Source organism: Heterodontus francisci, chromosome 36, assembly GCF_036365525.1.
Source record: "Heterodontus francisci isolate sHetFra1 chromosome 36, sHetFra1.hap1, whole genome shotgun sequence".
Taxonomy (NCBI): Eukaryota; Metazoa; Chordata; class Chondrichthyes; order Heterodontiformes; family Heterodontidae; genus Heterodontus; species Heterodontus francisci.
Window position 1 is genome coordinate 28,392,076 of NC_090406.1, and position 13,545 is coordinate 28,405,620.

The following is a 13,545-nucleotide window of genomic DNA, read 5'->3' on the forward strand; positions in this document are numbered from 1 at the left end:
CTTTTCTCTCTTGAGGTGCATATGTCTTCAATGGTTTCCAAAGCTGGTGAGAGCGAGATGAGAGCAGACAGGAGAGAGATGTTTTCTCAATCCAGGAGAACAGTGCTTTCTGATTTCAAAATTCTGTTGGAAGCTCAAATTCAAAAAACTATAACAGTCAGTCAGTCTTATGACCAAACTGGCCCGACTACATCTGTTTGTGTATTCGGCCATATTAGTAGTTAACTTTTGGAATGCTTCAATGGCTGGTAATCAAAAGTTCATTGTAGGTTAAAATTGGAGCAGGGAATAGCTCCTTTGTCTTTTAAAGTACTTGTCTGTTGATATGCCAATGTATCTCTCCAGCCAAAGTCTCCAATTGATTTTTAAAGCAAGTTCTTTCTTCACCATCAGCAGTTTAAAATCAATGTTCATGTGGTGAAATTAATTTTCCTCATTCTTGGCAGGTGGGGGCTTGCCTGACACTTTAAATTAAAATTATCCATAACAACTGCATTGTGTATGCCACCCTTATTTGATTCCAAAAGTTCTAGGTCCAGTCTTTCTCCTTAACTGGTGCTCTAGAGAAAATACATCTCTTATCCCTATTTACAGGACTCCAACTCATCCACTCTGGATCAGTTATGTACAGTTCATTATGATAAAGTATTTTTCACATAAAAAGCTATATCTCCATCCATATTGCCCTTTCTATCCCTGCAAAATGTTCAATATCCCTGTATATTTACTCAACCTTGTGTCACTGTTGAACCAGTTCTCTGTGATGCCTATTATATCATTGCCTCATTGTTTAACACAAACCTTCAGGATTCCCAATTTATTCCTACGAAGCATTCAGATATAAAACTGAGACATCAATTTTAACCAACCCTTGACCCATATGTTTATTTTATCATTATTTTCGCATGTAGTTATATTCTTACAGCGTGTAAGTGTGCATTGTATATCATTGTAAGTATTTTGAATGCTGTCTGACAGTTATTATAACATCTAGCTCCTCTATCTTTTCTACCTGTATCACTCTTCATTATCCCTTCTTCTGCTGTCTTCATTTATTTACCATGATTCAATGAAGACTGCTTTCAGAGTTGCAATAACATGATAAGATGCTCTATAAGTGCACGCTAGCTGCTGGGGGAAGTTTCAGTTTAATGCAAGGGGAGTTCCTAATCTCAATTACATTGCTGTGTGTAGACTAGGTGATAAAGGATTTAATGATGCTGTTCGCATAGGTCCATGCGGTGGCTGCTTCAGAGTGGAATTGGCAGAATCTAGATCGTAAGGTATTAAATAGTCATGATCAATCCAAAGAGTCATGCCATCGTCTCAGTGTAAGACCCAGGGCTGAAATAGGCCACAAGCATCAAGAACCCGAAATCGGGGCCAATTCTTGGTCCCCACCCCGAAATGTTTCCATAGTGCGCCCGCTGGCCTAATTTTATTGGAGGCGGACAATTAGTAGACCACCTCCTTGTGTGCTGTTGAATTGGGGACGGCAGGCAGGCTGTGGGGGTTAGAGAGCGTCAATCAGAGCGCCTGAAGCGAAGGCTAACCAGCAGTCCACTGTGTGGGCTGTGTGTAGCTGATCTGAGTGGAACAGGAGGTGGCAGCACAAGATGGAGATGTGATAATGATTATCTGACTGGCAGCCAAACCCTCCCACCCAGCGCCATCCGGCGAATCTGGTTGCAGGTGAGGCACTTCCATTTGTAAGCCACTGCAGATGGATGGCCTGAGGACTGCTTGTTTGGTCCTTCAAAATTAAAACTTACTTCACATCCTATGGTGCTCTGATCTCCCGCTCTGCTCCGACATCCTGTGAGTAGGTTTGCTGCAAACGGGGCGAGTTTTTTTTTCATTCATGGGATGTGGCCATCGCTGGCTAGGACAGAATTTATTGCCCATCCCTAATTGCCCTTGAGAAGGTGGTGGTGAGCCACCTTCTTGAACCGCTGCAGTCCATGTGAGGTAGGTACACCCACAGTGCTGTTAGGAAGGGAGTTCCAGGATTTTGACCCAGTGACAGTGAAGGAACGGCGACATAGTTCCAAGTCAGGATGGTGTGTGGCTTGGAAGGGAACTTGCAAGTGGTGGTGTTCCCATGCATCTGCTGCCCTTGTCCTTCTAGGTGGTAGAGGTCATGGGTTTGGAAGGTGCTGTCTAAGGAGCCTTGGTGCATTGCTGCAGTGTATCTTGTAGATGGTACACACTGCTGCCACTGTACGTCGGTGTTGGAGGGAGTGAATGTTTGTTGATGGGGTGCCAATCCAGCGGACTTCTTTGTCCTGGATGGTGTCAAGCTTCTTGAGTGTTGTTGGAGCTGTACCCATCCAGGCAAGTAGAGAGTATTCCACCACACTCCTGACTTGTGCCTTGTAGATGGTGGACAGGCTTTGGTGAGTCAGGAGGTGAGTTACTCGCTGCAGGATTCCTAGCCTTTGACCTGCTCTTGTAACCACAGTATTTATGTGGCTACTTCAGCTCAGTTTCTGGTCAATGGTAACCCCCCAGGATGTTGATAGTGGGGGATTCAGCGATGGTAATGCCATTGAATGTCAAGGGAGATGGTTAGATTCTCTCTTGTTGGAGATGGACATTGCCTGGCACTTGTGTGGCACCAATGTTACTTGCCACTTATCAGCCCTGGGTATTGTTCAGGTCTTGCTACACTTCTGCACAGACTGCTTCAGTATATGAGGAGTCATGAATGATGCTGAGCATTGTGCAATCATCAGCGAACATCCCCACTTCTGAGCTTATGATTGAAGGAAGGTCATTGCACCTTTGGCAAAATTGCAGGCCGCTCAAAAAATGCCTGCTAATTACATCAATAATTGCCTTAGCTTTCTTAAACTAACCTTCTCAAGGACAATTAGGGATAGGCAATAAATGCTGGCTTTGCCAGTGATGCCCACATCCCAAGAACAAATTTTAAAAACTATCCACCCGCTGCTGCCGGGCGAGTGGCTGTTCCCGCCATGCTCCTGCCTCCAGAAGATGTGCGAGAAGCGGGGAGCCAGCCTTACGCATTTTTTTCTAAATTTCCTGGCCCTTGACCCCCACCCACCACCGCCTGGAAAGCTGCCTCCATGTGGCTGGGAAAATTCTGCCCCAGGAATCAAAATCACAGTACAAGCACTGCTGAGCCATCACTAACATTTTGTTAAAGATATGTGCAACAAAACTCCACCCCAACTCCAAATGGCTGAAGGTGAAATGGAGTTTTTGAAATATTCTATTGTTGATTTCCCAAGTGTATAGCTGAAAAGGAAAAGAATAAATTATGAAAATGTAGAAGTTTGAAGTCTCTTTTCTGTTGTATGTTATACAATTGTTGAAAGTATATAAATATATGTGTGTAACTGCTTTAAATGTACATGTAAAATAAAGCCTATGTATATAATTTTCATACTTTTAAATGTTAAGATACCATCATGGCAACATTTAAACATTCATACTTACTCTTTTACACAGGGGAGTAAGGAGAGATACCACTGGCAGAGCCACAATGTCAAACAGAGTGGAGTGGATGACATGGTTCTTCTCTCTAAAATCACAGAGGAGGCGATCGTGGAAAATCTTAAGAAACGTTACTTGGATGATTACATTTTTGTATCCTTTTTAATTCAGTAAAACACTGAACTTTTAGTTTAAAAACTGTTGACAATTGTGTACAACTGTGTCGAGGCTTGTAAAAAAAACTGCAGATGGGGAACGTAGGTGGCGGAAACAGTTCAATGTAGAAAATTGTAAAGTATATATTTTGGAAGTAAGAGCAGGGCAAGAAAATGCACCTTGAATGGTAATGTTTTAAATGCAGTACAAGAGCTACTCATTTTAACTCCTCTGTTAAAATAGTGCTGAGAGCAATTTGGAATGAGCATATTAAGCATTTAAATGATAACATCAGAAGATATTTTATAGTTTTGCTCATTTTAAATGTCAGTAGTATTGTGATTAAAGGTCACAAAAATACACTGTAAAGCATGGAATTGGTTTAAAAAATAGCAACCAGGAAGTCTTAGTAAAGGTGTATTTTACATTTGAAGCAGGTTTCGAGCAGAATCTTTCTGAAATCAAGGTTCATACAGCTTCTGTTTCTCATCTAACTAAATGAATGGAATATCAAATCCAACTATGAACTGGTCTAAAAATCTGAGATTGTCATTGGGCAGACAATTGACAAAGGAAATGTAACAACGTAAGGTGCAGGTAAAATGGCAGTGGGGGCGGGTAGGCGACAGGAACGGCGCCCCCTCCCCCCGCCTCGCACTCGATTTAATGCCCCCGCGCCCGCTCCACAGGGGTGGGGGAGAAGCATAAAATTCCAGTCAATGTGAGGAAAAACACTTTTACGCAGCGAGTTGTTATGATGGAATTCACTGCCTGAAAGAGTGGTGGAAACAGATTCAGTAATAACTTTCAAAAGGGAATTAGATAAATACTTAAAAGGGGAAAAATTTGCAGGGCTAGAGGACGGAACAGGGGAGTGAGATTAACTGGATAGCTCTTTCAAAGAGCTGGCACAGGCATGCTGGCCTGAATGGCTTCTTTCTGCTCTGTAATATTCTATGAAAAAAGAAAGACTTGCACTTAGATAGCGCCTTTTCTGACCAACGCATATCTCAAAACACGTTACAGCAAATGAAGTACTTTTTTGAAGTGTAGTCACTATTGTAATGCGGGAAACATTGCAGCCAGTCTGCACACAGCAACCTCCCACAAACAGCAACGTGATAATGACCAGATAATGTTCATGCTGTTGATTGAGGGATAAATAGTGGCCAGAACACTGGGGATAACTCCCTTGCTCTTCTTCAAAAGATTCCAAAGAATGTGAAGATGTGTAACCGGAAGAGTAGAATAGAAGTTATGTTAAAGCACGATACACTGATCAAACCGCAAGGGACAAATATTATATTGATATGTTGGAGAAAGTGTGCAGATAATCAACAAGATCAATCCCAAGCATAAAGGGGATCAGTATTGAGGAATGTTTAAAAGAATGGGGAAAGGATTATAATGGTTAGATTTGGTGGGAGAGCTAGCACCAACATGGGCACAACAGGCAAAATTACTTTACCCCTTACAAGAATTTTAATGATTCTGTATCAGTGATTGTGGGTGCGTGTTGGCAAATTAAGTCCCAGATCTCATGCATACAATTCCTACGTGTTCAGTTTCTTAGTGCTGAATTTTACCAGCCCCTCAATGCTGTAGGTCGTGGCGGGGAGGCTCGTAAAATGCTAGCGGGAGCGACCCGCCACGACGCCGAGAAGGCCTCGGCGGACCGTCGTGGCGGCGGCGAGGCCTTGGTGCGGTCACCCCACCGCTTGGCAGTGGGACCTTCATTAAAATATGGAAAATTCAAAAATTAACATGCAAATGAATTTACCTGCCGCCGCCAGCCGTCCCATGCCGATTTTATGGCCACCGATCGCAACTCGCGCGCCTTCAGAATGCCATACGGAGTTCCGAAGGGGAGGACTAAAATTATCAGGGGGGGGGGGTTGCTGGGGAGCAGGGAAAACATTTTTTATTGGCTGTGGGGATGGTGGGAAGGGGTTGAAGGACAAAAGTGAGGAGGGTGGGGTGGGGGGGGGGATGCAGTTCGCGATGTCAATAAAGTTTATTCCGGGTCGGTGGCCCTAAAATAGATATTGGGAGTGGGTTGAAAGGGCCTCCAGGTTTCAAGAAAATTTTAAAATGAGGTGTAAATGAATTCCCCTTTAAATATTAAAATTTCATCTAAGGGCATCGAAGCCCTTTAAACATGGCGCCAGTGCCTGCGCAGTGGCGCCAGATGGGGACACGCCAGCCGGCCCCTCTATGTCATCAGGACGGATGCTCCGCCCCCTCCATTTATATGAGCACCCGTGTGTGATATCGCGGGGGCTCGGCGGCAGCACTTGCGTGTCGGAAGGCCAACAACGTCACAGCGGATCGCTGTGGACCACAGCGCGTTGATAAAATTCAGCTACTGATACTGTACATATTTTGGGGAGATGAATAAGGCTGCGTTACAGGGATGTATAAATCAATTTTATATGGTATATTTGGGGAAATAGGTCCACGCTCCTAGCATGCATTTTCCCCATACAAAATGGCCATATAATAAGCCTCCTCTGGCAAGGTTACTGCTGTTTTATTTAGTGTTGAAGCTTAGGACTGAACTTTTCCACTTATGGAAGTTCTGCCACCCAGTTTGAAAGTGGGAGACGACCCCGGAGCAGCATATTGTCACTGGTGGCCAATTAAGAGGCCGCTTTAAGGAGGGCACCCCCCCCCCCAAACCCCCTGGGATGTGGCCCTTAATTGGGCACTTAAGTTGCTCAACTGGCCACCAGCCACATTTCCCGTCGCCAGCAATATGCCATTGTGCTCGGAAGACGTCGGGCTTCCCTCCTAACACCTTCCCCTGCCGTATTGCCAGGCTTCCCGTCTCCCAGCCCAGTGGGCTGACAAATTTCAGCCCCTAGTTTTTTGGCTTTGAGAATGTCTTCTGTTTTTCTGTAATTGTGTTTTGAACTTCTTGCAAACTTTTATTTCCCTCTATATTTTTGACTTTTGTGGATACTTCTGTTTCATAATACACCTTTTGTAGTCTTTGTGACTACTGTCACAGAATAAAATGTGCGCCTTTGATGTCCTGTATGGGCATAGGTCACCCACATACTAAAATGTGGCGAGTCGAAGCAGTTGGCAGGAAAAAAGACAGAGGCGCAAGGGGAGAGCCAACTGTGCAACAGCCCCGACAAACAAATTTCTCTGCAGCACCTGTGGAAGGGCCTGTCACTCTAGAATTGGCCTTTATAGCCACTCCAGGCGCTGCTTCACAAACCACTGACCACCTCCAGGTGCGTATCCATTGTCTCTCGAGATAAGGAGGCCCAAAAGAAAGAATACTTACTTAAATGACATAATACCCACAAAATGGATAGGATCAATGTTCTCTGATAGCAGGGAGCAGTCTTTTCCCTGCACACTTCCGACAGTGGAGTAGGAACCTGAGAATTATGGGCTAGGGAGCTGGAGAATGGGGAGTTCTACAGTCATGATGTGAGGCAGTTGTGTGCGCTTGGAAGACGGCTAAGTAATCCAAAGAGGCGGGTGCACAAACAATGTTACAGTTATTTGTGCATTTCAGAGATGTCTTCTCCACTCGCATTTCAGCAGGGAGACATTTTCGGAACTGTCATTTCCTGCAGTCATACGTCCAACCTCATTCATGACTGGGACACCTCCTCCTGTGGTGATGAAAGTCATTACTTACCTGAGCTTCTGTGCCACTGGCTTCTTTTAAACTCCCTCTGTTAGGTCAACCATATATCAGATCAGTGGTACATTATTTACCAGAGCTCAGCAGTTAATCACTTTTGCTGAGAACAACCAACATCATGAGCAAGAGAGGGCACTTCACTTTGCAGATGGCTTGCTTCCCAGAAGGGCAGGACCTCAGTGATGGATTATATAGAGTCCTTACACCAATGCAATCGCATTTATGAATAGGAAAGGCATCCATTCTGTTAACGTCCGGGTTGTTTTTACCAACAGAACTGCATCATGCAGGATATTAGGTACCCTGGAAGCTCCCTCTACACATTTGTTCTACACCAGTCAGCAGTCCCATTTTTTTAAGCCAACTCTCCCTTTGCCTCACTTCCTTGGGCATAAACTCCATAGCACTTCTGAAAATGAAGCTACCCTCCCTCTTTTCAAGGTTTTTGTAGCATCCTGTCATATCTTCCAAAACTCGAAGGCAAAAATAATTAGCCAACAGTGAAATTTAACACCACATGAAATGTGTGTGCCACTTTAAGGCATGGCAGCTTTAACGTTGCCACATCCGTATTTCAGATGGGACATTAAACCGAGGGCCCGTCTGACCTCTCAGATGTATATAAAAGATCCCATGACACAATTCAAAGAAGAGTAGGGAAATTCTCCCGGCTGTTTTGGCCTATATTTATCCCTCAACCAACATCACTAAAACAAATTATCTGATCATTATCACTGCTGTTTATGGGATCTTGCTGTGCAACAACTGACTGCTGCATTTCCTACATTACAACGGTGACTACACTGGAAAGTACTTAATTGGCTGCAAAACACTTTCGAACAGCTTTAGATCATGAAAGGAGCTATAGTAATGCAAGCTCCTTCTTGTCACTAGATATTCCCCCTCCCCCTCCCCCCCCCCCCACCCCCCCCACCACACAACTTTGCAGACCTCTATATACTCAGCATATGCCCAATCAGCACTGGAAGTGCTATATAATTCTTCAAAGGAGAGAAAATCAGAAAATGACTTTTTCCACAAAGTGAAATGCACTTGGGACCTCCAGTCATATTGTCACTGTGCACCCAGTGGAAAATCAATCCAATGGAGCCATCCAGCCTCTAGGTCTGATGTACTTCCCATGCTCAAGAAGCATAGGCCAATAAATGGGAGGGGCTTGACTTGGGAAATGTCATAAATCATGCTCTCCCAGCTGCTGGTGCCAGACTTGTAAAATTAGAGCTTAAGTTTAAATTATACAGTCTAGAAAGAAGGTTTGAAACAACCATCGAGACAAAATGATCTAAAGGAAAATATTCCAAACGACTGCTTTGAAATAAGCCAGGAAAGTAATACCAGATGATAGAAATGAAAATTGATGAAAAGTAAATTTACGGTAGATATCAAGAGAAACTTCTTTAAATTGAGATAAATCTTTGGAGTAGTCTGTGAATCTAGAAAAGATGCAAGAATTGGAGTTGCTGCAAGGAGGAAGATCCCATAAGGATAAGCTTCAATGCTGCATTTCACATTTCAGATTTTCTTATTCTTCTTTGTTCCCACCCTGTGCTTTTTTTAAATTCATTCATGGGATGTGGACGTCGCTGGCCAGGCCAGCATTTATTGCCCATCCCTAATTGCCCTTGAGAAGGTGGTGGTGAGCTGCCTTCTTGAACCGCTGCAGTCCATGTGGGGTAGGTATACCCACAGTGCTGTTAGGAAGGGAGTTCCAGAATTTTGACCCAGTGACAGTGAAGGAACAGCGACATAGTTCCAAGTGTGGTGTGTGACTTGGAGGGGAACTTGCAAGTGGTGGTGTTCCCATGCATTTGCTGCCCTTGTCCTCCTAGTTGGTGGGGGTGGTGGGTTTGGAAGGTGCTGTCTAAGGAGCCTTAGTGCATTGCTGCAGTGCATCTTGTAGATGGTACACACTGCTGCCACTGTGCGTCGGTGGTGGAGGGAGTGAATGTTTGTTGATGGGGTGCCAATCCAGCGGGCTTCTTTGTCCTGGATGGTGTCGAGCTTCTTGAGTGTTGTTGGAGCTGCGTCCATCCAGGCAAGTGGAGAGTATTCCATCACACTCCTGACTTGTGCCTTGTAGATGGTGGACAGGCTTTGGGGAGTTAGGAAGTGAGTTACTCGCCTCAGGATTCCTAGCCTGTGACCTGCTCTTGTTGCCACAGTATATATATGGCTACTCCAGTTCAGTTTCTGGTCAATGGGAACCCCTAGGATGTTGATAGTGCGGGATTCAGCGATGGTAATGCCATTGAATGTCATGGGGAGATGGTTCGATTCTCTCTTGTTGGAGATGATTATTGCCTGGCACTTGTGTGGCGCGAATGTTACTTGCTACTTATCAGCCCAAGCCTAGATATTGTCCAGGTCTTGCTGCATTTCTACACGGACTGCTTCAGTATCGGAGGAGTCGCGAATGATGCTGAACATTGTGCAATCATCAGCGAACATCACCACTTCTGACCTTATTATTTATTTATTTATTTAGAGATACAGCACTGAAACAGGCCCTTCGGCCCACCGAGTCTGTGCCGACCATCAACCACCCATTTATACTAATCCTACATTAATCCCATTACCCTCTCACATTCCCACCTTCAATTCCCCTACCAATACTAGGGGCAATTTATAATGGCCAATTTACCTATCAACCTGCAAGTCTTTGGCTGTGGGAGGAAACTGGAGCACCCAGTGAAAATCCACACAGTCACAGGGAGAACTTGCAAACTCCGCACAGGCAGTACGCAGAATCGAACCCGGGTCACTGGAGCTGTGAGGCTGCGGTGCTAACCACTGCGCCACTGATGAAGGAAGGTCATTGATGTAGCAGCTGAAGATGGTTGGACCTTGGACACTACCCTGAGGAACTCCAGGAGTGATGTCCTGGAGCTGAGATGATTGACCTCCAACAACCACAACCATCTTCCTTTGTGCTAGGTATGACTCCAGCCAGCGGAGGGTTTTCCCCCTGATTCCCATTGACCTCAGTTTTGCTAGGGCTCCTTGATGCCATACTCGGTCAAATGCTGCCTTGATGTCAAGGACAGTCACTCTCACCTCACCTCTTGAGTTCAGCTATTTTGTTCATGTTTGAACCAAGGCTGTAATGATGTCAGAAACTGAGTGGCCCTGGTGGAACCCAAACTGAGTGTCACTGAGCAGGTTATTGCTAAGCAAGTGCTGCTTAATCGCACTGTCGATCATACAACCTGTTCTCTTCTGAAGACGATAACTATGGCAAAGTTCTGTGATTTAGGTTACTAGTGGAGACCACCAAGTTCAGTGCTGGGCATCAGCTGTTTACAATCTACATTAATAACTTAGGCGAAGGGACAAAGTGCAATGTATTCAAGTTTTTTGACAATACACAGCTAAGCATGAAAGTAAGCTGTGAGGAGGATACAAAGTGGGTATTTTAATTTTCTTGACCTGCTGGGAGCATGGGGGACCCCGTAGAGTATGGGACACTCAGAAGTCAGGGTTCGCTTGCCACTGTGGAGTTTTAACTGTGGAGATCCACGGCATGCCTGTGCTGTCACCGACAGGTTTCCCGCTCAGAAGGCACAGTGGCGCAGTGGTTAGCACCGCATCCTCACAGCTCCAGCGACCCAGGTTCAATTCTGGGTACTGCCTGTGTGGAGTTTGCAAGTTCTTCCTGTGTCTGCGTGGGTTTCCTCCGGGTGCTCCGGTTTCCTCCCACAGCCAAAAGACTTGCAGGTTGATAGGTAAATTGGCCATTATCAATTGCCCCTAGTATAGGTAGGTGGTAGAGAAATATAGAGACAGGTGAGGATGTGGTAGGAACATGGGATTAGTGTAGGATTAATATAAATGGGTGGTTAATGGTCGGCACAGACTCGGTGGGCCGAAGGGCCTGTTTCAGTGCTGTATCTCTAAATCAAATCAAAAGCCGCATTTGTGGAAGAGAGTTCCAAACTTCTACCACCTTTGCATGAAGAAATCTTTCCTAATTTCTCTCCTGAAAAGTCTGGTTCTAATTTTTTGGCCAAGCCCCCAGTCCTAGACTCCCCAAGAAGGTCTCAGGTGGAATATAAGGTGGGAAAATTTGAGGTTATTCACTTTGGGAAGAAGAATTGAAAACCAGAATATATTGTAAACAGTAAGAAACTATTAAACGTTGGTGTTCAGAGGGATTTGTGTATCCACGAAACACAGAATGTTAAGATGCAGGAACAGTAAACAATTAGGAAGATAAATGATATGTTGACCTTTATTGCAAGGGGGTTGGAGTATAAGAGAAAGGAAGTCTTGCTACAAATGTACAGGGTTTTGGTGAGACCACACCTGGCGTCCTGTGTCCAGTCTTAGTCTCTGTACCTAAGGAAGAATATATTTGCCTTAGAGAGCATACAACAAAGATTTACTGGATTGATTCCTGGGATGAAAGGGTTGTCCTGTGAAGAGAGACTGAGCAGAATGGGCCTATAATCTCTAGAGGTTAGAAGAATGAAAGGTGATCTCATTGAAACAAAAAGACTCCAATGAGAGGGCTCCACATAATAGATGCTGAGAGGCTATTTCCCCTGACTGAGGAGTCTCGAACTAGGGGTCATAGTCTCAGGAGAAGGAGCTGACCATTTAAGACTGAGATGAGGCAACATTTTTTCACTCAGAGGGTTGTGAATCTATGGAATTCTCTTCCCCAGATGGCTGCGAAAGCTCAGTCCTTGAGTATATTCAAGGCTGAAATCAATAGATTATTGGACCCTAAGGGAATCAAGGAATATGGTGATCGGGCGGGAAAGTTGTGCTTTCATATAATGCCATGACCCTATTGAATTACAGAGCAAGCTTTGGAGCTGTATGGTCTACTCCTGCTCCTATTTCTTATATTCTTATGGTAGTGGTTGCCCTCCAATACTTTACACAGGTAATTAATCTTCAGAGTGTCATCAAATCATAGAATAGTACAACACAGAAAGATGTCATTCGATTCATTGAGGCTGCACTTGCTCTTTCGAAAAGCAATAGTGGTAATGTTATTGCACTGGATTAATGCTCCAGAGACATGAGTTCAAGTCCCACCATCGCAGCTGGGAAATTTAAATTAAATTAATTAAATAAAAAGCTAGTATCAGTAATGGTGACCATGAAACTACCAGATTGTTATAAAAACCTAATGGTTCACTAATGTCCTTTAGGGAAGAAAATCTGCCATCCTTATCTGGTCCGGCCTATATGTGACTCCAGACCCACAGCAATGTGGCTGACTCTTAACTGCCCTCTGAAATGGCCTACCAGGCCACTCAATTGTATTCACGAAGGTGGCTCACCACCAACTTCTCAAGGGCAATTAGGGATGGGCAATAAATGCTGGCCTTCATACTGAATCTTCATCCACCATCCTATCATTCCAAATCCTAACCATTCATTACCTGAAAAAGTTTTTCCTCATGTTGCTCTTGTGAGTTTTCACAGTGACACAATAGAATATTCACCAAGAAGCTGTCAAAGCTTAATGGTCAAATAATAAGACATTTTGGGATTAATTCATAGTTTATCTACTCATAGGCTATGAATCATAGTTCAAAGACAGCTTTATTTTTTTCTAAGGTTTGATCAGTAACACTGTAAAATTATCCACTTATTTTGGTACCATTGCTGTGAAATATAAGAATCTATAAAAGTCACAGTGGCGCAGTGGTTAGCACCGCAGCTTCACAGCTCCAGGGACCCGGGTTCGATTCCGGGTACTGCCTGTGTGGAGTTTGCAAGTTCTCCCTGTGTCTGCGTGGGTTTTCTCCGGGTGCTCCGGTTTCCTCCCACAAGCCAAAGTACTTGCAGGTTGGTAGGTAAGTTGGCCATTATAAATTGCCCCTAGCATAGGTAGGTGGTATGGAAATATAGGGACAGGTGGGGATGTGGTAGGAATATGGGATTAGTGTAGGATTAGTATATATGGGTGGTTGATGGTCGGCACAGACACGGTGGGCCGAAGGGCCTGTTTCAGTGCTGTATCTCTAAAAAATAGCTAAAATACTCCAACTGGAAAGGTAATACTTCTGATAGTTTATACAATGATCGCCATGAACAATATGCTGCATTAAAACTGAATGATTATTTGTATTTAGAAACCCCCTGCCAAGCCCGAATGTTCCTGTTTTTTTAGAAGTATCCAGATGTTCCACCATGAGTCAAGAAAATGTAGTTCTGCAAATTACAGGAAATTCTAAGCCTGAAACGAGAAGTAACCTTGAGCAAAAATGGCCAAACTGCAAATTAAGTAA

At 44.3% G+C, this 13,545-nt stretch overlaps 1 protein-coding gene across 1 annotated transcript in view; it reads left to right on the forward strand.

The window, feature by feature from the left end:
* Positions 1-13,545, forward strand: part of myo1f (myosin IF) — a 154,988-nt gene that overhangs the window by 32,466 nt on the left and 108,977 nt on the right. Inside the window, exon 2 of the mRNA XM_068016402.1 lies at positions 3,475-3,612. Coding sequence (XP_067872503.1) covers positions 3,475-3,612 — 138 coding nt within the window. The remainder of the gene's footprint in view (positions 1-3,474; positions 3,613-13,545) is intronic.